The 27,041-nt window shown below is 37.4% G+C and overlaps 3 protein-coding genes across 5 annotated transcripts; 1 reads left to right on the plus strand and 2 right to left on the minus strand.

The window, feature by feature from the left end:
* The first annotated feature begins 762 nt into the window (after positions 1-762).
* Positions 763-3,849, plus strand: LOC132171587 (S-adenosyl-L-methionine-dependent methyltransferases superfamily protein). Its single transcript, XM_059582948.2, has 7 exons — positions 763-1,039; positions 1,682-1,833; positions 1,916-2,036; positions 2,341-2,465; positions 2,580-2,708; positions 2,801-2,965; positions 3,484-3,849. Exons 1-7 carry the CDS (start codon positions 859-861, stop codon positions 3,553-3,555), a joined length of 945 nt encoding a protein of 314 aa, XP_059438931.2. The 5' UTR covers positions 763-858; the 3' UTR covers positions 3,556-3,849.
* A 1,820-nt stretch (positions 3,850-5,669) lies between these two features.
* On the minus strand, positions 5,670-14,388 carry GCP4 (GAMMA-TUBULIN COMPLEX PROTEIN 4). 3 transcript variants are annotated; one of them, XR_009439121.2, is made up of 17 exons: positions 13,997-14,388; positions 13,631-13,919; positions 13,363-13,499; positions 12,994-13,092; positions 12,715-12,835; positions 11,499-11,771; positions 11,190-11,270; positions 11,033-11,116; positions 10,219-10,305; positions 9,343-9,398; positions 9,008-9,205; positions 8,546-8,771; positions 7,765-7,853; positions 7,087-7,240; positions 6,334-6,456; positions 6,126-6,250; positions 5,670-5,992 (listed from the first exon to the last, which is right to left on the minus strand). XR_009439121.2 is itself a non-coding variant. In XM_059583552.2 (16 exons), exons 1-16 carry the CDS (start codon positions 14,146-14,148, stop codon positions 6,182-6,184), a joined length of 2,238 nt encoding a protein of 745 aa, XP_059439535.1. In that variant the 5' UTR covers positions 14,149-14,388; the 3' UTR covers positions 5,670-6,181. The 3 variants fall into 3 exon arrangements, 1 of the variants encoding a protein (XP_059439535.1); XR_009439120.2 differs by having other exon boundaries at positions 5,670-6,033; XM_059583552.2 differs by having other exon boundaries at positions 5,670-6,250.
* Positions 14,389-15,579: 1,191 nt separating this feature from the next.
* LOC132170993 (U3 ribonucleoprotein (Utp) family protein) lies at positions 15,580-26,424 on the minus strand. The gene is made up of 12 exons (XM_059582178.2): positions 26,253-26,424; positions 25,588-25,953; positions 24,360-24,510; positions 21,800-22,275; positions 20,176-20,397; positions 19,719-20,054; positions 18,996-19,334; positions 18,821-18,901; positions 18,648-18,728; positions 16,921-17,304; positions 16,300-16,431; positions 15,580-16,088 (listed from the first exon to the last, which is right to left on the minus strand). Exons 2-12 carry the CDS (start codon positions 25,945-25,947, stop codon positions 15,906-15,908), a joined length of 2,745 nt encoding a protein of 914 aa, XP_059438161.2. The 5' UTR covers positions 25,948-25,953; positions 26,253-26,424; the 3' UTR covers positions 15,580-15,905.
* Positions 26,425-27,041: the final 617 nt, after the last annotated feature.

The following is a 27,041-nucleotide window of genomic DNA, read 5'->3' on the forward strand; positions in this document are numbered from 1 at the left end:
GTTGTCATTATTATTTGTATAGTAGTGTTATGTATAGATGACAATGGGCCACTTACCATAAAATAAAATAAAATAAAAAGTTTGCACACAAGCAGCTTATTGATTAAATGAGATGAGATAGGCTTTAAAAAGCTATATATGTATATGATAGGAAAAGAATCCATAACATGTATTATAATTATGAGGGAAAAATACTGTTATAGTCCTTGGGGTTTTAGCTTTTATCAAATTACTTACCGGGGTTCAAATAGATTAAATCGATTAATAAGGTTTAATTCGATATCAAATCACTCACTATTGGATATAATGTGACATTCTGTCAACAAATTTAATAGACAAGAGGAAGGATTTGATACTCGATTAAATCTTAAATATCGATTGAATTAATTTTGAATTACAATGAGTGATTTGATTAATGCTAAAATTTCAACCATTGGTATTGTATTTTTTTTTTTCTATATTATAGTTCGTCATCAAATTAGGAGTTCTTCACTGAGAATATATGTTTAAAGAGATTAAACATTGAAGATTCAAAACTCTTCAACAATCTTGATATTTTAGAAAGGTGGGAAAGTTAGAATGCTTTGGGTAGTTGTACGAATGGAAAAAAAATAATAATAATAAATAAAGATTTTATTATTTTTTGAGTAATTTTTGATGGGCTTTGGGCTTTGGAAAACCAGAAGACTCGGGCCTTGGGGTGGCGGGGTGCTTCGGTTTTGTTGTGTGGTGTGCGCATTACGCTCCAAGCGCATCGTAACATATCGTGTACATACAAGGAGAGGAGACCAATGAGCGGACAATGGAAATCCCACTTCTCCAGTTCTCCGGTCGTCGCTGAAGACCAGCCTCCATTAAATGGACAGCTTAGTGGGCTTCGCACATGCGCCAGCCACTGCTATCTTACGCCCACCATCAACCTGCGCCTCGAAGAAGAAAATCAACGGGTTGAGAGCAAAACTCAGCGATGACAATGACTCATTACTCCAAACTGCCATCAATGCCGCTTCTCTTCGTTTCCAGGAGACCCATCGACCAGGTAAGCTCATAATCCTCTCTTTCTCTTTGAGACATTTTATCGAGCATATAACCGAGGATTTAAGCCAATAAGTCTGTATTGTCCTATGGCATTTAGCTACATTAATTACAATGTGTCATTTCTGCATTATGTGGGGCCTTTTCTTTTGTTAGATTATAGGCCGCCATGTATATTTTCATCACCCAGAAGCATGTTTATGGACTATTCCGGTCCATTGGATTCGAATCACTGATTCCTTCTAGTGCAGAATTTGGCATTAGATGAACCTGAGCAAGTTATTTTAGTAGCTGTTGGAAAGTCCCACATGGTAAAGTGTGGTTTTTGCTAGGCAGTTATTTTCAAGGTTGGTCTCTTCTCTTAATAACCTGATCTTTTGCATTGAGCGTTCTAACTATTATCTGTCTCTCATCTAGCCACAAAGGAGTGCCCAGAACAATCAACTTTGCATGAATGCATTTAGATATGAAGAGCAAAGTTTATATACCCACGAAGAAATTCTCCCTGAATACCAAATTGTTTCATTTTTATCTATGGCATCTCTTTATTTTTTTTCCTAGGGATAACGTTATTCTTTGACGTTTCACGTGTTATAAGAAGTTTTCACCGGTGGAATGTCATTGTGATTATTGCTTGCATATGCAGAGCCTCTTTTTGTAGATCCATATGCGGGTTGCTTTGTTCCTCCTGATGTTCAGATGGATATGAAGCAATGCTCGCACCACTACTGCCTTGCAACAAAGTACATCGATGAGAAGTTGCTTCGGACAGTGAACCATATTGATGGACTCAAGCAGGTATACGGTTAATCAAAATAATGGCTAATTGTGTGGTTTTCACGTCTCTGAAGTTTAATAGGTTTTGTTCTTATATGGGCAGGTTGTTTTGTTGACAGATGGCATGGACAGTCGGCCATATAGGCTTAGTTGGCCGACTTCAACCATTATATTTGATATATCCCCTGACAGGGTATTCAAAAGAGCAGCAGAAAAGCTTGAAGGTTTGTCTTTTTTAACCAGTATAAGTGGATTATGATCTTTTTTTAACTTGAATATATATTTGCTTTTAGTTTAGAGAATTGTAGTCAGCCCATCAAACTGTGGTTGACATCATCTGGTGTCCAGTTGCTTTTGTATGTCTTGGAAATAATTAGTGTGTCCCAAGAGCATTACTATTTTTCATGGACGTCTGATGTCATTCTTGAATCTCAGTGAGCTCTGAAAAATCAAGTCTCTTTAACACACCTGCTTATTTTGGGGTAAAAAAAGCAGTTCAGCATCTCTGATTTTGTTAAAAACTGTTAGGTGTTGGGGCAAAAATTCCAAGAAACTCCTTATTCCTTCATGTTCCAATGGAGTCCTCGGATATACAGCAAAGTCTTCGTGCCAAAGGATTCAATGGAAATCAGCCAAGTATATGGGCCATCCAGGTGAATAAGGCTGTTAATGCTGGCAACAATAAACACTTGAATCAATTTCACCAAGAAACTAGATATTTGGGGTGCTTAAGTAGCTGAGACAGTCATTTTTGTTTGTTATTATAGGGGCTGCCTGTGATGACTTTGGCAAGTTTTGAAGAGGTGTTATGTATTGTAAGTAATTTGGCCATAAACGGGTGTGTTTTCTTGGGAGAATTGCCGGCCTGGTTGGTGGAAACTGAAATTGGAATGAAGGTCAGTTTGCTTTATTCTGAATAAAATTTAGTCTAGTTTCGATTGCTTCTCTTCCTTTAGAAAGACACCATCTCTTTTCTGGTGTTTTGCAGTCAAGTTCAAGACAATGGATGGACAAACTATTCATGAGCAATGGCTTCCGGGTGGACATGATTAGCTACGAGGATGTTGCAAGGAATTTAGGCAAGCAATTAGCATCAGAACAGTACAAGAATATACTGTTTGTTGCAGAACAATTACGGTTTTCTGATGATCAGGTGAGACAGCTAGTTTCCCACTACAACAGTTCAAGGTTTATTGCAGAACAATTGTGGTTTTCTGGTGATCAGATGAGGAGAAACAAAGCAAGTTTTCTTCCCTATCGTTTTGTGAAATGTCCTATTATTTCTAGCAATTGCTTTTTCTTAATTTGTATTTTTAATGAATTTTCTTGTCGAATTATTACCAAAATTTTGACTCTATTGTGTTGTTGCCTCTAGTTGTCTGAATTTTTCATGATCCCACTCTTCAATCTGAGGCTAAAAATATTCTGAATGCTGGTTTCAGCTCTCTATTGTTTGCAAAAATCAATTTATAATGAACAACACAAATACAAAACAGAGAAGTTTCTTTTCAGTGTCAGCACTTCTTTTGTGTCTGAAATTGTTTGCTATCATTGATGTGCTGTTACTGCTTCTCAAGAACACCAAGTTTGCTATCTGAATTCGATATGCTGAAGTTATGAAAAATATTATGGGCTTGAGTTTATCTAATGGATGTACATTTTCATTTTCAGATGGAAACTTGGAGGAGAGAATTTCAAAGGGTGGAGGACCAAGGGGATGAAGAAGGCTTCGAAGAGCTCTAAATGTGGATAATGCCTTGTTGGAGATTACAAGAACATGCTTATTTTCTCTCGTGGATTTGCTTTTTATGCTGTAAATATTTGTAATAAACGCATTTGGCGTTGCATTTTTATGACTCTTGCTTCTTGCCTCCTGTACAGATTTTATTTTCCTTTTTGTAATTCTTTTTCTTTTCTTAAAGGGCTGAGTCACTTTCTTGCCGTGCATTTCTTGGCAAGAGATGTATTCATACACGACGGATGTTTGTATTATTATCGTCACAAAAGACTAGGGAGTGGGAATCTTCATATATTGCGTGGAAGTTCAATTTTTTTTTTTTTTTTTCTCGCCCAGTGAAGGCAAAACAAAGGGTCTTTTACAGACATCTCATAACCGGTGGTCCGGTACAAACTAAAGTTAAACCAAATAAAACTAGAAATGGGTAGAGGCCTGGTCTTATAATTTCTTGGCACAAGAGCCAAGAGAAGGTAGCTGCAAGCGACGAGATCCGCTATGCTTATCTATAGGGGTTTGAGTTGTTTGACCACAGCGAGGAGATTAAAGCTTGTGCTGGTGGGTTAAGAGAATAACGCAGACCTCAATTAGTATTCCCCTCTGAAAAATGGCTTGTATGGGGGAGAGTGTTCAAAATATATATATATATATATATATATATATATATATAAGCCATGTGAGACCCGTTACACTACCATGTTTTGCAACCGACGTTCACGATGGCTCACTCTATCTATATTGACTAATGGTAGAACCCACTCTTAAAAATCAACTTGTAATGAAAAGTAGTATATATATAAGCCATGTGAGACCCGTAAGATTGTAACATACTACCACATTCTGCAACCGACGTTCACAGTAGCTCACTCTATCAATATTGACTAATGGTAGATCCTACTCTTAAAAATCAACTTGTAATGAAAAGTAAAGCTTTTATACACAGTTAGGATTATACTTAAACTATATGAGCTACTTAGAGGATTGTATTTGAAGGTTGTCAATAGGAAGAGAAAAGGAAAGGTGAATGTGTGGCACATGATTGGGGGAGGGCATGGAAAAGATGTAACATCCCGCCCTAAATGATATGATTTGCTTTGAGCCAAGTTTGTACAATTTTATTATTGGGTTTACCCCAAAAGACTTCATATCATTTAGAAAGGGATGTTACGCACGGTCATTGGCGTGATGGCATCTAAACTAGTATTGCTTTGTCCTTCGCATCGAGAAAGGAGTTCCTTTGTTCACTTGTTGCACCTATCTCTCTTACCTACACCTCATCTCCTTTTAGGAATATAACCCCCACACCATTCTTTCCACGTAGCAACACTCCCGGTCCCAGGTCACCTTCTAAGTTTCAGGGAGCAATTTATAGGATTCAAATCCCTAGCAATACTAGGAGAATTGCCCACCAATTTTTTTTGAAATCTTGGCCATTAATTTTCACCCAATAGCCACCAATTCACCATGTGTCCCACCCAATATAAAATAATAAACTACTATTATTTTTTGAAAAAATAAAATAAATTATTAAAAAATATGGGGTGGTTCGACCACCCCATTTTCCCCATAGGGGGTGGCCGGTCATCCCAGCTCAGCCTTGGGGATGGCTTCGGCCACCCCCATGGGCCGGTTGGGGGTCGCCGAACCACCCCTTGGGGCCTTAGGATGTGGCTTCGGCCACCCCCAAACATTGTTTGGGGGTAACCGAACCATCCCATATTTTTTAATAATTTATTTTAAAAAAAATAATAATATTTTATATTGAGTGGGACACGTGACGGATTGGTGGCTATTGGATGAAAATAGATGGCCAAGATTTCAAAAAAAAATTGGTGGGCAATTCTCCAACAATTGTCGGGGATCTTAATCCCACAAATATGAAAATTTTCCTTTTTCCTAGTCTGCACTCCTTTACAGTCAAGCTGTACTTGCCTTGTACTAATCCTATCCTTGATCCAGATGAAAAGCAAGCTCCAGTTTTGAGACGAACCCTTACTTCCAGATCATGCTAGATGAAAGGAGAAAAAGTCGAACAATATCGTGGTTTTTTTTTACCTCAAACCCAGCCTTCAACCATCACATATCATATAAAAATAATAATGATAAGGCTACTCGTCATGTCTTGAGCTACAAACCCAATGAAAACCACTTTTATACATACATAAATCACGTATTCAGAAATTAATAAAAAAAGAAATTCTTAATTTAATTTTGTATCTACAGAGAGAGAGAGAGAGAGCACCACCTGAATGCCTAGGGTGGCCACCAAAGAGTCAACACAAGCCACCTACCTTACCACCACCCGGATATAGTTTACCGTAAGATCAACAAGCTCAGCGCAAGAACCCACCCAAGACCTCTAGCCGCTACCAGAATCCACGCACACCTCACCTTCAAGATCCATTAAGCTAACCCAGCTACCAAAAGCCCCACCTAATTAGCATGCTAAAAGGAAAACCATCAAGGCTAGACACAAGAAGCACCACCTAAATGTCAAATGAAATGGCCCCTTGAGAAATCTATCTTCCAGACCAGCATTAAATAAATAATTTCCACAAACGGATTCACCGGCACTCACATGGCAGTGATTTTGAATTTGGCAGTAAGCAACTTGGACTTAACAGTGAAATAATGCTATTGTTGATTTAAAACAGGAATTGCTGGACGTGGTCTAACAACATTCAGGACACCTCTTGCAGTTGCCTGTTAAGAGAGAATCAAATATTGTTGGAAAATTCTAGGGCTAATGTTAAGAGTATCTAGAGGAAAAATTCATAAGGGCATACCTCAAAAAAGGAATTAAAGTTTAGACGCAAAAGAAAACGTCGCAGAAATGGAGCTCGCTGACTCCCAGCAAGCCTGCTACTACGCAATATAGTGTACAGGGAGTTTGACTTCTTGTTAAATTCCTGAAACAAGTAAACAAGAAAAGCATGAAACCATTAAAATCACTCAGATGAACAGGTTACATCTCCTCTGCAATCATAAGCCTACATATACAGCAGTTAGCCAGCTCTCAGATGTATTTTAATGTGCACTGGATTTCCAATGATTCTGGTTAAAAGAAGGGGATGCCTTGGAAACACAAATTTTCCATGTTATGCAATGGTCATATCTCTCATGTCACAGGTGCAAGGATTGCAACAATTGTAGGTTTTCCAATTGGATCATCTCAAGAGAAATTAAAAGAAGATGAAATATCCTATAAATAAGCTAAAACTATGAAATGCAGCTTCTCGAAGAAAATAAATGAAGATTGAAAATTCTTCCAATTTTATGTACAAACACCTGCTGATTGCAGCAGCAACTCAGGAGTGAAGATATCACTAGAAAAAATCCGAGGCACAAGCTGATCATTTTACAAATCATGTAATAAGTAAAAGTTTAAGACAACTGGGCCAACTTAAATTGATGGTTCAAAATCAGGGCATGCAGAAAACCACTGTTATATGAATCATTATTTATGTATCTTCATTTAGCAATTAATACTACTTGCAATATCCATACATTATCATATAGAAGAAATACGACCAAGGTACCTCTGTTATATGTTCCAGTTCAGATGTATTTGAGCTGTTTTCTTGGTTTTCAATATTCCAACAAAACTGCAAGCAGAGTTTCATAATACCATCCAGTATCCTTGACACAGAGCCAATATCCAAGAAAGATTGAGAAATTAAAGCTGATAAATACCTGTAGGAAATTTTAGAATAATGTAAACATTAGGCTATAGACAAAAACATCTGGACAGAACATAAAACTGACGATCAAACTATCAATAACAACACTAATGTGGAATAAAGCACCAAATTAATCAAGCAAAGAGGGAAAAATCCAAGCTGCATTCATGAATAAGATATCACAAATGCTTGGAAGAGATGCACATGCAACTTCTTTTTAGTATATACCAAGCTTTGTCGCTCTAAGTCTTCAACAATATCAGTAGTGAAGGATATCTAAATGGAAAGTAAAAGAAAATGAGGAACAAACATAGAACTGCACACATGCCATGAACCCCAACATGGCATTGCCTTTTCCAATTAAGGTTCTTTCTCAATTATAACAATAACATGTCGTAACCAATTCTATTGAACACCTTTATGTTATTAGTGATTCCATACATTTCAGACAATTTAGCAAACAAAGCAATCAAGAGTTTCCAGGATAACATAGAATATGATAATTCAGAAGCAAGACAAACCATTCATTTTACTTACTCTTGATGAAAGGCCACAAGTTCAGTAAAGTCGTGAGAATCTTGAATATGAGCTTGCAAAACATTCCATTGAGATTCTATAACATCCACCTACAATAGAAAACATGAAACTTTTAGAAGGTAAACAAACTCATCAACGATCAATATGCATAGAAAAATCACAACATTCAAGATTTAAAACACATATTGACTGAAGAGAGATCGCTTCTTTCGTTTTTTCTAAACAGTAACTAAATAAGAATTGGACACTCAATTCTCCATATTATTCTAAGAGCAATAACAACTGATATGAAAAGTCTAAACATCAAAAGTAATTTAATCAAGCATCCAGTCAACCAACTTATGCAGCATATTGATATAGAAAATAGATAAGAAAAGAGATTTGATTACCCCATTGTTCTATTTACAACTGCTCCTCTTTTTTCATAGCTACTTCATGCTACAATAGGCAAAAAATATTTAGGATACTACAAACTATGGTTTTATTGGGGTGCAATGCAGTCCATACGTAAGTAAAATATCAATATAGCATCTGATACTTGAGACATCATATGGTCATTGTTTACACTTGCTTTTTACGTCATACCATGACCCTTAATGCCAATATTGAGTAAACAGCTTAGCATATACATGAATAAGTTTTTCATATTTCCTTTCTTCTGTACAATACAGTAAATGTATTACAATGTTAAAAACAGCACACAATACTCTTTCCTGCATGGTTTGTTCAAATCTCTAGAGAGTAACATATAGAAATGAAACTCAGAGACATCAACAATAACCTGGATATAAAATTGAAGATTTCTGATCAAGAATGCCATATGTTCTCTAACACGCCACATTGGTCTAAACCGCTGTCTTCGCTGCTGAGATACTGGGCAATTTACACGGTCATTTCGTTGTTTAGCAAAATCTGTGTGATCTTGATGCATCACAGAGGCCCATGATTTCTCCAACTCCATTTGTGTCCGCTTGAGCCGCAACAAATATTGGAAGACCCTGCGATACCTGGAGCATACTAATTGTTAACATATGTACAAAAGGATAGGTTAGCAGCTCCGCAATTGTCAAGCTTCTGCAGCTAAAGTTCTTTATTTCAACATGATCCTTTTTTATTCCCTCCTCTAGAAGACAAAATTTGAAAGTTTTTTCTGAACAAGTTCCAAATCATCAGCTAAAGTCAAAAGAAAGAAAGAAGGAAAGAGAGAATGGCATCCACTAGTAGCAGGACAGTAGAATCTTACTTCGAGAGCACTTCTTGGGTGAAAAACAACTCTAAGGGCCAATCAACAGAGTATTCAAGAGCAATGCCATCCCAGCCATCAAGGGAAATTTCAGAAGAAGCATTTGACAAAGCAGAACTTGGGTTTCGATCTGTATGATCTTTTGCTTTTGGTGCATCTACTTGGGAGGATTTGACTGTGAATCCAAATGAAGGCATCCTAATATAGTAGATATATAAATGAGCACATGATGTTCATCAAACTTCAAAATGAAGTAACATGCCCGATAGCAAAATGGCCATACAGTCAAGCTTTAAGATAAATTACGCTATGAATACGTCTATATTGAATCTAACCGCAAGGATACTCTAGAGAAGTGTTTGTCCTCCTCACTGAAAGTCTTCAATGCAGCCTGCATTGCAAGTAGTACCAATGAATTTGTTTTCAAACCATTCGTAATAAATTGGGTAATTTCACTTTACCCCCCAAACTAATACCCAATTTGCACTTCAACCTTCAAACTACGACTCACTACTCACTGCAACTCGGACTTACAAACTACCAAAGCTAAGTTACCCCATATGTCAGATTTGGCTATTAGTTTGGATGGAAATTGTCACGTGACTAGCACGTGCGTCTGGACCATTTTTACATTTCTAATTTCCCATGTATGAAAGACACTGTTTTAGTAATGGTCATAAAAAAATAATAATTTTTTTTAAAAAAAAAAATATAAACTAAAGCATTGCAACCCCCATCTGAAGCAAAGGGATGGGCACACGACCATCCCTCTATTCATATGGGAGTAGCCATGCCTCCCCCCCCCCCCCCCCCCCCTTTTAAGGGTAGTGGTGCAGATATAAACTATTCTTGCTTCAGTTTTTTTTTTTTTTTAATCACCATTACTAAAACGTTTTTGTAAGATACAGGGGCAAAGTAGTCATGTAAAAATGGCCCAGACACACTTGCTCGTCACATGTGATGTTTTTCATCCAAACTAATGATTAAAACTGACACAGGTTAACTGAGAATATTTTTGTAGTTTGTAGGCCCAAGTTGCGGTGAGTTGTAGTTTAGAGGTTGGAATGCAAATGACGTGTTAGTTTGGGAGAAAAATATAATTTACGGTAATAAATTTGAAAAATATGCAAAATGAAACATTGGACACTTAAGCTACATCATTGAGTTACAGTATAATCACATGCATTAGAAATCATCTCACGCTAACTTACCAGCTGAAATGGGATCATAAGATCAGCTTCAGCAGTTGACTGGCGAGGAGGTAAACGCATCAACTGGCGACTCTCCTCAAGAAAGCACTGGATAAGCCATGTTTTGTAAGCAATTAGTTACCCACAAAAATTCAATTGAAATTGCATATATGTCCATCTATGTTTATAAACAGCAGAAATCGAGGCACGAAACAATAAAAACAGGGTCCACTACTTATCATTTGTAAAGTTCATACTTATTATCTTTCTATTATCTCTACATACGACAAAGGTACGTGAGATATTCCACAACTAGATGTGAAAAATTGGTGTGGCATGTATTGCCATAAATGAAGAGTTTAGGGCACTCGCTGCAAGTATATCCTATACGAGATTTGAACTATCATATTTTAGTACAGAAGAGACAAAAGCAAACATTAGCTATAAAAATTGTCCTTGTTCCTTCATGGGGTTTAAACAAACCCACATCAGACATATAGAAAAAGATTCTGAAAGCATTGCCACAACAATTTCATGAAGAGCATCCTCTTCCTCTTGAAGGCTACATATGCAGATTAACATGCAACATTCATAAAGCACATACAAGTGCACTTTACATGTCAGTTCTATATAAGAGGCAGCAAAATTTAGTTGAGCACAAGCCCAAAACATGGAATATGATATCTGTAAGAAAAGTTTGAAGAAAGGGACTAGTGATACAAAATTAACCTCCCATCATAACATCGATAGCACAAATATCACTCGTAAGAGTTCTCCTTCAACTAAAATGCAGAAGGGAGAAAAAAAAACAGATTGAGATATTGTCCATCCTTACCTGGAAGAAGTCTCCTTTTGCTAAAAGAAAATAGTCTTTTAGGGCCTTCAGGTGACCATTCAAGTCAGCACGTACAACCACAAGCTGCAGAAATAGACGGAATACTTTTAATAGATGCTTCAATGATAAAATTACCATTTTTTTGTCACATTCCAACCTGCCAAAGATGACTGGCTGCAATAGCCCGAATAGAGTCAACAGCACACTCAAATGATCTTTTATGAAACTCAGATGATTCCTGCACATAATGAACCAGCTACTTACCGTTAAAACTCACTTTTCAATGCTGCAGGGGGAATTTGTGCATGACTAAGGATACATAAAGTCTGCCAAATCAGTTCAAGAACTACAGTTAAGAATGGATATTATTTTGTGTGGTGAACAAATAAGTCCCACCCTCCCTGAATATGGCTATCCATCACAAGAGGGTTGCACATATGTTTTAGGGTACCATGGTGCAACAAACCTTCAGGTCCAGAAGCATAGCTTCAATCTTATCAGCCTCAGATTGTGGAAGCAATTCTTCTCCTATCAGTTTAGTATCGATGAGAGGTTCCTTTTGAAAAGAGAAAGGGCCAGTAAATCCTTGAATTTTCTGAGAGCCTCTTGACATCTGTTGATGATCTATAGCATCCTGAAACCGAAAGGCGGGGCTTGGATTTCGAAGAACCCTGATGGCTTTGCCAGCAAAAAGAACTGATTCTGCAACACGCATATGAATATACTCGGGCAGCATATCCTGCAAAGTAACATGGAAAGATTAATGCTTAGAAAACCACTAAAGCTCCAAAGTTCAGTGCGTGCCTCAGTGCACTAAAAGGAGAACTTAAGACATGAAAATTTGGTAAGTGCAGAAATCACTGTTGTCTCCTAAATAATCACCCTACATCCTTCAAGCCCACAGGAAGTTTGCAAGATATCATATTCAGTTATATCATGTAGAAGCAATATAAGTAGCAGACTCTTCGTGCAAGTCTTTGTTTCATATTTATAGGCACACGATCTGGAGTCCCCTTTCCTTTGACTCATAGAAAATCTAATGCCATGTTTAGCATAGCCTCAGTGTCAATGATATATAGGGCATAATATATCAAAATATGGGACAGCATGTAGAGTGCACAAGTCTGATATAAACATCCTTATCATGACTGTGACAACATCCATTGACAAGGAAAGTACCTAGCCTGTATAGCATAGCCTATGTAATGATGTAAGATACTCGATGGCAATTAACAAGTACAAATGATATACAAAATGAAAGTTATGTGCATGTCTCCGATGACCAATTATGATTGCTCATAATGTAATCCAATGGCAAAGCTATTCATTTCCATTAGGTAATGTTTTTGCAATATGTGAAGGCAAATAAACAGCGACATATCCGCAGCATAATATCAGACATTTCAAATCTTAAAGTATAACTATTAGTGCTGCTCTGCTGCACACCACCACTTAAAAAGATAAAAGGGTGCAAATTCCAGTGACAACAACAAGGACAATAGCCAGTGCCATCAGGAAACAGATTATGCAGAGAAAGTGAAGAATCTAACCGACCTATAAATCAGTCAATAACATCATTATCATCCAAATCTTACCAAACTCCCACCAATATACAATTTAAGTGCTGATTGTAAAATAGGAAGCAAAACCAACATTGCAAGATACAAAGTTACAAAAAGTACCAAAGAAATATGAAATCCCAAGTGCCAATCTGTTAAAGATGTATCATCAGTTGATAAGTGCGCAAACTTCTCAGTTGTATCTGGAAGAGTCGAGCCATGCTCTACATCCCTGTCCTCCTGCCTGCAGAGTAAGAAAACAATATAACTAATCGCAGGTTAATAACTTTGAACTCAAAAGGATATATCACTCATAGGAACATCTAGAACTGAAAATTGGCTGAACCAGAGAAGTGTAGTCTTATCGGCTAGAAGAAACATTAATATCTTTATAGTCATTACCTTCTAATGAAAAATTCTCCATGCTGGTCTTGAAGAAACCCATAAACCATCCACGCAGCAAGTTGGTTATACATGACCTGATGCCCGTGCCAAAGAAGCCTATGCTTTTGGCATACAACAACCAAGAAATGAAGAAATACAATCAGCTCAGCATTCATTTTACCAGTCGATAAACAAGCTGCTTGTATTTTCCATACATAATATAGAGAAATGGATTGTATTTAAAGTTATGGAGATCTGAGAACATATTTCAAAGCCCTCTTAACATCAAGAAAAATTACTAGAAACATTAAACACAATTATCGTCATTGTGAAATAAATCATAAGTAATCAATTTCCAGTAAAAAAGAAAAAGAAAAAAGCGTATACCTTTGAATGCAAGTCTGCAACTCAGGCACTCCACAGTGGCACCGCTTGTGTAAGAGGTTAAGAAGCTGACCTCCACGAATATCATCACGCTCAATCTCCAAAACCAGCTCATGCAGAGGCGGCATGAGAACAAAAAACTACAAAAAAACACACACACACTTAAAAATCAAACTAATTAACCTAATAATAATAATAATTAATACGGTGATACAAAAAAAAAAAAAAAAAAAAAAAAAAAAGCGAGAGAGAAATGTGTTTCAGAGACGACCTTATTGAGGCCTTGAGTCACTGTTGCCAAGATCGGCACGGTCTCGGCCAACAGTTTCTGCTCAATGTGTAGCACAGCGGACCTGTAGACCGCCAGTATTTCCACAATGCCATTGGCAATGGCTCTGCGGTACACGCTCGGTTTTGCTTTGGACGAAGGAAACTCAGAATCACTTGGCGAAGGAGAGGAATTCGCGGACCTTATCCAGCTAAGATTACGAGACTCGGTGGCGAAGCGATCGAGCTCTCTGTAGTAAAAACCTAAGGTAATAATCCTCTCGATAAGATCCCTGCAACCACAGCCCAAAAAAAAAAAAGTTAAAAATGAAACATTAAATGTGAGTATTGGATGAGAAATTGAGGTTACCGATCGCTGCGTTCGACGAAGGAGATATCGGGAGCGAGCTTGAAATGGCGGTCGTCGGATTCAGAGGCGAGAGATGATTTGTGGTGGTCTCGCTCGTCGATGATCAGATCGCCGGTGTAGCCCAACAGCGCGAGTAGAAGCTCGTGAAGCATTGATGTTGTTTTTCTCTATGGTTTAGATGAATTGGCACACACGCACTCAGTGGAGACAGGGTGAGATGGAGAGGGAAACGAGAGTTTGAATTGGGCGGTTTTTAAAGTGCGCGGTGAAGGGGGCGAGGACTGAAATTCGCCGGCTGGCAAAGGTCTAGGCGGGGGGGTTTAGTGGCAATGGCTGTGATTTTGTGCGACGGGGTATGGTCTTTTTGGAAAGGAAAGTAGTGTCTGTCGTCGTCATTCACGAGCATTTTCGCCGCGACAGGATTTAAATCTTTATACCCACCCATTATTTAGAGTCGTCTCAACGAATTGGAAAAAATACTCTTTCTTTCAAACTAACACTTAATTTGCAGTCTCCCTAAACTAAAGATTACATCAATAACTTAGAGCCGTAATCCGAGCCGAGCTCAAGCTAATCATCAAGTTAGATAATCTATTCAAGCTATGTTCATACTAATTATTAGTTATTTAATTATTGTTATAATTTGTTATTTGAGGAATTAGATAAATGATCTCTAATCTTAAATAATTATTGTTAGTCGCCCCCTCTTATCCTTTTATAATTAAAAAAAAAAAAAAAACTCACAAATGACACAATTACAATAATTCAAGTTATATCTATTACATTACGAAAATAATTCATTGTAAGAGAAGAATGGAGGAAAAGGTTCCTAACATAACAACAAAAGTATGCCAGGCCTTTTTATGTTGATTTTGATCCAATTAATTTATTGGAAGGTTGCAAAGTAAGCCATGCTGTAGAGGGCATTAATCTTGATCAAAAACTTTGCTAAAACCAAATAAGACTTGGCCTTTTTCTTTGCTATAGCATTACTTACGTGAATGAATGATTTATATAGATGTGTGAAGATGGACATTTAAAACATTATCAACCTTAAATACTGCTTATTAAGTTCAAATTGTGTAATATAAAACTATAAATCAACTTTAATTTAATCTGGTCTGTTTAAGATTGCAATTTCAAAAAGTACAATTTTAAAACAGGTTAAAAAGTAATTTTTTTATCAAATATTTGTTATACAAAATCAAGATTTTGGCTTAAATTCGCGTTTTTTTTAAATAAGCACCCCCTAGCCTGCTTATAGAAATTACAATTTTTTTTTCTTCATATTTTAGATTAAATACTTTTCAAATCACAATGTCAAACGCCTTACATTTTGCGATATGTTTTAAAAACACAAATTATTCTTGAAAAATCGCAATGTCAAACATCTTACATTAAATTCTTTTACACTTAGCAGCTAATTTAACGTTAGATTCATAGACTATACAGCATTACCTCGTGCAAATGCAGCCACCATCCTCTATTGTGCTTAATTGAGAGGTAATAATTTTCTTTTATTAAGGCACGTAAATCGTCACTTGTGTTTGCTAGGCTACAATCAGTTTAACAGGACACAAGAATTTCAGGCGAAAATTCAATTACTGAAAAAAATAATAATAATAATAATAAAATATTACAGCTAATGAATACCCGCAGATACATGGATTGAAACCTCTCAAAATTCTCACTTCATTGAATCTTGACTGCCTTAAATTACGCAATACGCGAACAAATAATTTCACAAATACACCTATCGAATTCTATATAACTAATAAGTTAATCTTCCTTCTCCTTTTGCTGTATTACTCCATTGTTCTTCCCAAACATGGAAAACTGGGAACGACTTCAGATCTTTAGGAAGAAAGAAATCAGAAAACAAAATCCCCAACAAACGGGAGGGAAGGCCTCAGTTGACCTTTGTGGTTTTGCCCTTTGTCGTCTTCATCTTTTTAGTCGTTTTGCCACCATTGCTTTTACTCTTGTTCATCTTCTGTTTCTGTCCACTCCGTTTGTGATCCTCCGTATTTTCATGAGGATTCACTTCCTTGAACTCGATTGGTTTTATAATCAAACCAGCTCTCTTCACCACCTGCACAGAATCGTTCAAGTTGAGAAATGAGAAATACAGGCAAATAAATTACACCCATCAATCAATTCATGGGAGAGGAGGGAAAAAGGAAAGTTCTTCATTGGAGGTTATCTTTTCATGTGGTAGTTCACTTAGTTAATTATCTTCCAAAAAAAAAAAAACCCTTCATCAAAGTACCCAATCTGCAGTGGTTTTGTAGTGAGGCACTTACTTCAGGCCGATTAAGAGCTCCAACAGCCGTTGCTGGGTTGAATTCAGGTCCAATTGGCATGCGGATGCTCTGCTCAAAAACTTCCTTGGACGTGAAGGGGTAAGGCAATGTTTTTGTAAGAAGTTTCTCAGCCTGCCAAATTCAAATACAGAGAAAATGGGTCACTTGATCAGCAGAAAAGGGAATAATAAAGCAGACCCTTGTGCATAAAAAGCCGAATAACAGAACACCAAGACTTAATTAGAAGGGCAACATGAGAAAACTTATACCGCAATGCACCACACAACAGTAAATGATTGCCTGAGGTACTAAACCATATATCTACCTCAATATGACAAAGAGAACTCTCTTTGATCTTTAACATTTACCCATTTAAAAAAATCATTTTCAGAAACGTGTAAAACTGTATATTTTAGAGAAATTATCATTTTCAGTGACCACTCAAACAGTGAATCTCAATGCCTGGTGACTGCTTAATTTTGGATGGTAGCTCAAATGTCTACCTGGCAAAGATACAAACCATATGCACGTTAAAAACAGTGACTTATAAATCCATTTTTGCATTGTGAATTCATATCAAATTTCAGCATAGCTATTGGAGATGCATTTAAGACCACAAACCTTTACATCCAACTTCTCAGAAATAATAACATGTTTGAGATGTGCATCCTTCCTCTTCTTAAGAGCTTCTTCTCTCTTCCGCTTGGCATCCTCATGTTCTTTAAGCATCCAAGAAGGTACCCCTTTCTTTTTCTGTACATTAGTCCACTGGCCCCAGCCAGGAAGTAAAACAGGCTTTTCAGGATCAGGATTTTCCTGGTTCAGAACCTTCTGTTTATCATTCTCAAAATCTTCCTCCACATCATCCCCCGCAAAAGCTTGTCGAATAAGCTCTGCTTGGGTAGGAAGTTCATAAGATGGTTTAGGACCCAAAGCAAGAACCCCATCCACCATCTGCCCTTCACTCTCTGTATCACTATTCTCACTCACTTCCTTCACATGTTTCTAAAACAGATAAATAACAAAAAAGTCAGCAAGGCACTCAGTCATAAAAATAGCAGTGCAAATATTTAAAAGATAAATGAACAAATAAATGATTAGCTAAGAGATCATGATCTTTGGATGGGTATACAAAAAAAAAACACCAGTTTATGCAAAGCTTGAGAGATAGTTCCGTAAGTAGCATTGGGTTTCACGGATTTTTCCCAAATTCTACCAAAATTTCTACAATTACTCAAAACCCTTTTTAATCTTTGGATCAGTATGTAAGAAACATTAATTTGAATTCACCTAACACAAACACCTCTATTGACTCAATTCTTCAATAAGCCATATAGAAAATCAACATCAACGGGAGAGAGACAGGGTGAGAGAGAGAACACGGAAAGGAGAAAGATGACCTCAAGCAGAAAATCTACTGATTTCCGAAATCCTTCATTCTGTAGAGACAGAAAGTCTAAGAGAGAGAGAATATCCCAATCCATAAGATCTTCACATCGATGGAACTAGTAATGATAGGAAGTAAAAAGAAAATCCTAACCCATTGTTACTGAATAAAACAAGAGTCTGTATTGTAAACTTGAATGGACCTTATCGTTGACAAATCAAAAAAAAGTTTCGATTCTCAATCATAAAAGCTTCTGTAAAACAGTACATGGAGGTACTGACTAAAAAAAAACAGTAGATGAAGGTATTTTAGAATAAATGAGATTCATGGCATCCTTCTTCCTACCAATTCCACAGAATTTGACCAAAAAATAGATCAATTTGATCAAAAATATTATCAACGTGTTATTTCTTATACGTAACCAGTAAGTTTGCAGGAAATCAACATCAATTTCAATCTTAGAGGACTATTTATTTCTGAAGACAAACAAGTAAGTGTTGATTCAGACAATTGAATTTTTAACAAAATATGTTTTATCCAATGCAGTTAGAACTGACCCTACGGATAATGGCAAGTGGATCTTTTGGGTATATGTTATTGTTAGGGAGTAGGTTATGCCCCAGAATCCCTTATCAAGAGTAATGATAGAGCTTCATTAGACTGGAGCCAATCTTAAAGTTCAGTGATTTGTGAATGTTTTAGAGTTAACTTTATAATAGGTCCACAATATTTCCACCGAGAATAAAACACTAATGTTAATGTTGTTAGGCCATACGCTGGACTGATTTCGTAAATGTTGCATGAAGGGTTATGTCATCCTTTCTTGATTTCTTAATTGTAGTTTTTTGCTGGCTGACGTGTCCTTGCAATGACATTATTTGCTTTTGCAATGATTAGGAAAATGTGCTCAAGGATGTTATTTAATCCAGTCAACTTCCATCAACTAATAATAATATCATACCTCTAAATCTTGATTATGTTCAGGTTCAACAGCCTTCAGGGACTTTTTGCTGTTGGCGTCCACTTCATTTCTGCTGTCCATCTGCTCATTGTACACATTATGATCAGTACAAAAATCCCTCCAAAAGAAAGAAAATCCTAAGTTTCCTCCAAAACATTGGCAGCAAAACTAACCTTTCTCCATCTGTCTGACGCAAAAATAGCAACTTCATATGTTGTCTTGGGACCCGGGTCTCTAACAATATCATCAAAGCTCTGTGAACCATTAAAAATAATATTTTCACACTTACAGATCAAGAAACACAAGTCTAGGAGAAAGCAGAAAGATTGCTGGAAGAAATCCCATTACCTTAAAAACAGAATTCTGAGGTAAAACAGAATCAATTTTAACATCCTTCTGCAAATCATTACTTCTGTTGTTCCCCACATCAACAATATTTTCTTTGGCCTCCAAGTCATCTTCACTTTCACTATTAGCATAAAAGTTATCTGATTTAGTTATATTTCTCGATTCTGGAGCATGCATTTTAGCTGCAGCACCAAATACCCTTCTACCACTTGAAGCCTTTATTTTTGGATTTTCTGCCCCACTTGAATCGTCCATCTGCCTCAAAGATGATTCAAACTCTTGAAGAGCAAGTTTAGCTTCTTCATCAGCTGCCTCCTTTCTTTTCTTGAGCCCACGCTCCTACACAAAAGCAAATTAAAGAGAAACCATAACTATGTATACATCAAAACATAGCACATGTCAATGACTTACACTACAAGGTCCAAAGCAAGATCCAACTTAATAAATGTAGGGGCTGATGGGGACAGAACAAGCAGAAATATGGAGTCACACTGTTCTTTTGTGAATTTGGTCCTTTTCATGTGGCCCCCAGCCTTTTTAAAAGCAAAATAGCAATGTGCTGACAGAAAATATGCTGCAAATTTCTTAATCTTTTGAGGCATCAAGGGGTATAGGATTAGAACCAATAATTTTACGTCTCCATGGAAGCTATAATTTACACCACCAGCAAAATAATATAGTACAACTTCTTAAGAAAACTAACAAGAGAACACCAAAGATTACCATGAAAGGTAAAGAAAGCAATCCTGATTTAGGCACTTCATCTTCTTCTTCTAATATCTTGAGGGTCTTCTCTTTCGCTTTTTCTAACAACTTGGATGTCCTATCCTGATTTTCAACAGCTGAATTTTCCTCTGCATCATCATCCTCATCACTAGTGTCATCGCTACCACTGCTGCTACCGTCTTTCATAGAGTTCATTTTTCTCGTCAAAAGAGAATGCTGGTGGAGCTGTTCGGATATAGCAGCTCTAGTACCCTCATCTTGCGCCTGCAAACCACGCCGTAGAACGCGTGTTGCCCATTTGGAGGTGTTTTTGTGTTTAAGTGTCATGCGTTCCTGCATCAATTTGGAAATAGAATAGATTTACTAATCCAGTTTACTTTTTCAGCATAACAAACACTTCATAAAAATTGACCCTCTATCGTCTATCTACAAAATTATTAACAAAAATGGTCACCTCTGCCCGTTTGAACTCTTGCTTCAATGCCTGCTCTTTAGCAGCTTCTGGATCCATTTCAATCTGTGCGGCTGCTCCCTTCATTCTATCTTTCTTCAACAAACGATGGTATGCTTTAGATTTGATATTTTTTATGTGCTTTGCCTTCATTTCATGACGGAAAAGAAGGCTGCGCATTTTAGCAATACGATTCTGCCGCTCCTTTTCATCTTCCACAGATACCTGCCAAGCATGATTGAAAATGAGACACATTCCCCACAGACCAAAAAACAAAAGGCAAAGTTGAGCTTCACACAGGCACAGATCAATAATGTCACACATAACAAACATCACAAAACCTGTAATTCAAAAGATCCTCCCAAAAAATCGGAAGCATCAAAGCACCTAGCTGATATTCACACGTAACTTGACCAAAAAAATAATAATAATCATTTACTCCAAGTCTCTATAATAGCATGAAAGAATAAAGTGCAGCTTATATAATCACCTAGCTGAGATGATTCAGATGGAGGTCATATCCCATTATCACAATTCCATTCCATCATATTATATAGAATTTTATAGCTATGTCAGCTCTTAATAAAAATGATTTTATGGCATTACAGCCATTTTTAGGTGCCGATTTTGAGAGAGGGTATTTAGAATTTGGATGCAGTAGGCACTACCAAATTGGTGACCTTCAAAATCTCTTTCTAAATGAGAGATCCAGATGCTGCCAAAGAGATTCAGGAAATCTTTAAAGCTCTATGCACTCAGTACCTGAGTGAAAAAAGACATTCTATCCACCTGTCTCTATCCACCAACTAATCGCAAGTTCTCTAAATCCACAGTTCTATAGCTCCCTTTTTGGGTGTGGCTTGGATTGCTTATCCTTCAGAGATAGTGATTTTTTTGGCGGCCAGAAGGAAATGTTTCATGTAAAAAGCAATTAAACCTGATTTTTCTCTTCCATAAGAATCAACCTTTTTCCTGCAAAATTCATATTTCCAATAATTTTATAAATTAACTTTTCTTTCTTTCTGGACGCTTTTGATGTTAATTTTGTTTTGAAATGTATATGCTCACTTTAGAGACATTTTGTTTACTCCATGCAATGAAAGCCACCCACAAAGCAGGCACAAATTTTTTTTTTAAGAAGCAGTTATAGGACAATAAAAAAATAAAATTGAAGTGGGTTTGTGGATATGCATCATCAGTAAGCCATTGGACATATAATGACAAAATCCAATTATTTCACTAGAGTGCATAAAAATGATTTCAATGCTTCTTTTTTTTCTTTCTTTTTTTTATAAGTATTTCAACACTTTCCTGTTATTAAATTCTCATGTTTGCCAGTAGTCTCCCACACGTCCATTCACAGAGGAGACACCTTTACTTCGATAATTTCCACAATTGTCTTCAACATAACCAAGTAGATAGAAAAGCTTTAATAAAATATGCAACTTCAAGAATTGCCATTAAATCCTAAAGTTGCAAATGCTTAGGCAGATTAGTAATTTTTACACAACGGTATCACAAAAGGAAAAACACTTTCAACAGTAGAGAAAGTGGAGGGATTGCTATACCATAAATGATAGAACACAAGATTTATTGAAAAAAAAAGGGATATATATGACTTCCATACCTTGTTTAATTCAAGAAGCCTGGAACCATCTTTTCTGTGAGCTTCCATAACATTGTCATGATAGATCAATGATGCCATTTTCTTCTCAAATTCAGTTCTAGGTTCAAATTCAGAAGCTATTGCTCCTACAGTTGAAAAACCTAGGCTTGTATCTTCATCAAAATATATGGTGGGTGCCTCCCTGTTCCTCTTGACTATGGGCTCCCACTTGGTAATCTCTTTCTGTGATATTTTATACGCTGTACCCCTCTCCACCTTCTCCCGAACTGCTTGTGGAAGCGGAGCTTCAATAGCCTCAGATTTCTTCAGTTGATCCATTCTCTTTCTAAGTTTGCCAAAACCAGGTTTATCTTGAAGAGGCCCTAGAAGATCTTCCACCCTAATGCGGCCATCACCATCCAAAACATCACGAGTAGGATTATACTCAGACTCTGGATATCCCTCAGATATAACAACATTATCTTTCTTCCTCTTCCCTGTGTACATAAAGTTGAATGAAATCATGTTACAATATCCAAAAGGATAGATGGATGGCTTCTAACAGCCACAAGAATAATCCCTAAATGCCCCATTCGGGACACATTTCATTTAAATTCATTGTGGAAATTTTTTCGACAACCAGGCAAAACACAGGCTATTTTAATCTTCGAAGATTTAATCTTTCAGAGGTCTGCCCTCTGATGGTACAGTTCTCTAACTCATTTGGATACAAGAATTGCTATCAACACAGACACGTGATAAACACCCACAGAATTTCAATTCTTTTCTGGGTAATAAGAATTTATTAAAGAAAAGACAATGTACACTGTACGTATGAGCTAAACCCTCTCAAGAGATATTTTTTATTCATATAAACCTGACAAGGTGAAACACAATGCTTAGGCATGAATTATCCTTGAAAATACTAATCTTCAAAACTTATATATTGAACCATCAGCTTCCGTCATAAAGAAAATCCTAGAAAGTCTTTCACATACAGCTCACCAAGTAAATTCAGTACAACGATAATTAAGTGTTCCTTACATGCCACAGCTCTTTTGAAATTGCTTCAACACCAATGAAGTTAAAGGTTCATAATTACTTATCAAAAAACCCAATGCCACAGCAGTGATTGGGGGCTTTATTTCTGGTTTTCCAGTGGGGCTAGGAGTGATGATCTTGTACCTGCATCCCATCTCCTTTTCGCTGATGATACCCTCATTTTCTGTAGGAGTGCTCCAGATAATTATCTGGAGTGCTCCAGATAATTTTTGATGCCAAAGATGTGTACTCCTTTGCTTTGAAGCTGCGTCTAGGTTGAAGATTAACTTAGCTAAATCAAAATTGGTTCATGTCGGTAACGTGCCAAATGTGAGTAGGTTGGTTCGTATTCTGGGTTGAAGGGTCTCATCAATGTTGCCTATGAAATATTTGGGTCTCCCTTTGGGTGCTAAGTATAAGGCTAAGTCTATATGGGATTCTATAATTGAGAAAATGGAGAGAAAATTAGTTTGATGGAAAAGACTTTACATGTCTAAGGGTGGCCAAGTACCGTTGATTAAGAGCAATCTTTCCAACATTCCAACTTGTTTCCTTTCCCTCTTCCCTATCCCAATAGGTGCAGCTAATCGGTTAGAAAAATTGGGCAGAGATTTTTTGTGGTGTAGTGTGGATAATGAGCCTAAATTCCATCTTGTTAATTGGAAGAAGGTTTGTACTCCTATTCAGCTTGGAGGGCTAGGGATCAGGAGCTTCACTTCTTTCAATCAAGCTCTATTGGGTAAGTGGTATGGAGGTTTGCTGTGGAGAGCGAGGGTTCTTGGCGTCAGATTGTAGATAATAAGTATGAGAGTTTGATGGGCCGATGGCGTACTAAGGGGGTCACTGGAGCTTATGGGGTGGGACTATGATAAAGCATTAGGAGGGGGTGGGACTTTGATAAAGCATTAGGAGGGGGTGGGATGATTCCTCTAGTGTTACTAGTGTGGAGGTGACTGACGGCTCTCATACCAGTTTTGGCATGAGATACAGCGTTGGAGATCATCTTTTGAAGGAATCTTTTCCTGAGTTATTTTGCCTTGCAAGGAATAGGGATGCAATGGTTGCTAACCTTAGGAGTGTTAGCAATGATACGGCCCATTGAGACATTAATTTCACCAGGTTGGTGCATGATTAGGAGGAGGACTCCTTCAATGTTTTGTATTCTGCTAAAGTGCGTCAGGAGGCGATGATAGACTTTGTTGGACGCCCTCCAAAAGAAGACCTTTTTGAGGTCAAATCCTAGGTTCTTCTTCCTAACGTTGACGCACCTTTCCCTTGGAAGAGCATTTGTTGGACCAAAGATTTATATAGGTCAGGGCCAAGTTAAACCTAGTGTACCACTAGACAATATTTATATAGGTCAGGGTCAAGTTAAACCTAGTGTACCACTGGACAATGTTGCACCACTCAATGACTTTTCATTGCATCAATACCTCACCTCACTTGAACCCAAAGACAAGCACTTGTGGCTAGCATTTGACTACACTGTTCAATACACCTCAAACTTAACTAATAAAGATATCTTAAAGCGCTACCTTACCTTCAAAAGCCTCACTAGGCATTCCAGTGATTCCTTGCAACATCCTCCCATGCCTTCCATCATCCTCCTCAATCTCATCATCATTGACATTTTCACTCTTGTTCATGTTGTCATCATCCTCGTCGTCGTCATCTGACAGCACATTCTCATCCTACATAAGAAATAAAAAAGAGAGAAGTACAAATAAATGAACAGGAAAGCTGTACATTAACTGATGCTATTCTGCAATCAAAAAGAAAGACAGTGGGGACTGGGGAGCTATATAGTTTAGTCAACTTAAGTTTGGGCAAGAGTAAGGCTGTGAATTGAATGTAGCTTACAGATGTGGTCAGTATCAAAGATATGCTCTTCACAATGCAAGATTAGAGAGTCTCAGCCAACCATGCGACAATTAATCGATATTTCTTTGTGCACGCTAACTTCCTTACATAAACTTCGTTATTTTATTTACCTTCACCTGCTTTTGTCTATTTAAATCTACCCAAATCTGTTATTAAGTTCAAGCCATCGGCATCACACCCAAAGACAGGTTACTAATTTACATTTTTTTTTTTTTTTTTTGCATATACAGTTTTACCCTGAATGCTCAAATTTACTCATATCTAGACAAACTAATCATTTCAATTCTTCCATATGCAGAAAATTTTACTCAAATTTCCCAATTACTATTTCATTAGCAGATACAATTGCGAATAAATAAATAAATAAAGATAAAATAAAATAAACGGTCAGCCCATTGAATCTCAAATAATTTCCTACATTCCACCAAACTGTGGATTATGAGCTGAATTTTCCAACCCAGAATCTGTTATCTTCTTTTGTTCAACTTTCTTATTAGAACTCAATTTCATAATCACAACTAGCTACCAGATTTTGAGACAATATGTCTGGCAACACTTCGAAAGAATAATACGCAAATGCAAACAAAGCAAAGACCACAACTAGTGAGGCGACAAATACATTAAACTGGATTAAAAACTCACACCCATGCCCATATAACAAAAACCAATAAAAATCTAATAATATGTAGCAATCAACTAACAAAACCTCAAAAAGCACACTAGTTTCAAAGGACGGGAACATCAGACAACACAAAATTCCAATATAAAACCACAAAATACGATATTTCACAAAACTCGTAATGATTCAGCAATACAAATCACCTCAAAACAGTTCAAATTCCACAACACAAAGCACCACAGCACAAATTAATAGAGAGAGAGTGAACCTTGTAATTTTCAGGAAGCTCGTACTCGAAGTTCTCGACAGGGTCGAACCGGCGGTTTTTCCTGGACTCCTCTTGGGGGACCCCCTCCTGGTACTCGTAGACGTCCCCCGTGTACAACTCTCCCTCATCAGAATCGATCTCTTCGTCACCCTCACTGTTTGAGGGAAAGTTAGGGTTTAAGCGGCCGAGTTCTTTTCGCAGCAAATTAGGCAACCGGGGACCGCTCCTCTTCCTCCCATCGCTTTTCTTGCCCTTCTTGGCTAGGGTTTTAGACTCTGATTGCTTTTGCTTCCTCTTCTTATTCAGTTTCTTCTCTATGCGCTTAGGCTCGTCTCTAGATTTTCGCTTCGTCTCCGCCATGGCTCACTGTTAGGAAATCGAATATACCACGAAAACAATTACAACCAGCAAGGAATTAGAGCACCATTAACACTACTAACCCAACTACAACCAGCAAATCAATTAGAATTTCCATCTCCTAGAATTCTTATCGCCATATTTCAGCTTCTAAATAAGTCCAAATTCTCGGTTGTCAACTGAAATCTACCCCTTTTTTCTCTGATTTTAGTTAACAAGAACTACGGTTCTTACCAACTGTTATCAGAGCGGTTATTTTTTTGGGTTTTTTTCTTTAAGGGCAGTGAGCCGTCGTGCGAGTGGATTACCTGTGCGAAGTGGTGGTCGACGACGAGGCGGACGCTCGTGGTAACTGTGAACGGTGCTGCAACGTAGGACCAGTTTCACTGGGCTGAGTGCGGAAACGGCAGTCGGTAGCTGACGGCGTTCTCTCCGGTTGTGGCGAAGGCTGGAGGCGGCGGTGTGCAGCCGTTGCGGTGCAATTCTTATTTGCGATTTGTGAATCGTGAGTTGGGTTATTTGGAGGAAGAACAAGGCTGTTTGGTTGCAGCATTTGGTGGGAGTTCTTATTCCAGTGGACGGATAGCGTTATCCCAGCACAGGTACTCTCTCATTCCGATGTGGTGTTAAAATCTACGGTATTTGGTTACAAGGTTATAACTGTCATCCTTATTCCAACTTTACTTTAATCCTGGCCTAGCTTAATCCGTGTAAGGGCCAATAAATAATTATGCCCTTCACTCGAAGTCAAAAAAGAGAGCTTAATACTACCGACTTAAGTCAATACGCCATGTCTTCTTGTATTAATGTTTTACTAAATGAGGTGTCGTTGGAATCGAGAATGGATTCAAAATTTGTTGAATAGTTAAGGAAATTAATAGAAAATTTTGTTGCAATAAGAGCCAAACTAGCCCTAAATAGTCAAGGGATTAACTTTAGGTCAAACAAAAATTAAGAGTCACCAAAAAGTTTGATCACTAAGAGAGCAAGATGCTACGTCAGATGAAAATCAAGAGTCACCCAAAAATTGAGAATATGTCAATATAGTATAAAATTAGGCTTTCCACTGAGATGATTGAGATTCCTCAAAATGGGTA

This window comes from Corylus avellana, chromosome 1 (genome assembly GCF_965113065.1).
Source record: "Corylus avellana chromosome 1, dhCorAvel1.hap1.2, whole genome shotgun sequence".
NCBI lineage: Eukaryota > Viridiplantae > Streptophyta > Magnoliopsida > Fagales > Betulaceae > Corylus > Corylus avellana.

Bases quoted from the DNA above. Each gene is read 5' to 3' on its own strand.
- LOC132170993 (XM_059582178.2), bottom strand. From the start codon at position 25,947: ATGGCGGAGACGAAGCGAAAATCTAGAGACGAGCCTAAGCGCATAGAG. The intron at 20,055-20,175 runs GTGACCATTTTT...AAATTGATGCAG, and splicing joins AAGAGTTCAAACGGGCAGAG to GAACGCATGACACTTAAACA. The intron at 19,335-19,718 runs GTAATCTTTGGT...GCTTTTGTGTAG, and splicing joins TGCTTTCTTTACCTTTCATG to GAGCGTGGGCTCAAGAAAAG.
- GCP4 (XM_059583552.2), bottom strand. From the start codon at position 14,148: ATGCTTCACGAGCTTCTACTCGCGCTGTTGGGCTACACCGGCGATCTG. The intron at 11,772-12,714 runs GTACTTTTTGTA...GTTACTTTGCAG, and splicing joins TGGGATTTCATATTTCTTTG to GATATGCTGCCCGAGTATAT. The intron at 6,457-7,086 runs GTACCTTGGTCG...TACTTGTTTCAG, and splicing joins AACTGGAACATATAACAGAG to GAATTTAACAAGAAGTCAAA.
- LOC132171587 (XM_059582948.2), top strand. From the start codon at position 859: ATGGACAGCTTAGTGGGCTTCGCACATGCGCCAGCCACTGCTATCTTA. The intron at 1,834-1,915 runs GTATACGGTTAA...TTATATGGGCAG, and splicing joins ATATTGATGGACTCAAGCAG to GTTGTTTTGTTGACAGATGG. The intron at 2,466-2,579 runs GTGAATAAGGCT...TTGTTATTATAG, and splicing joins CAAGTATATGGGCCATCCAG to GGGCTGCCTGTGATGACTTT.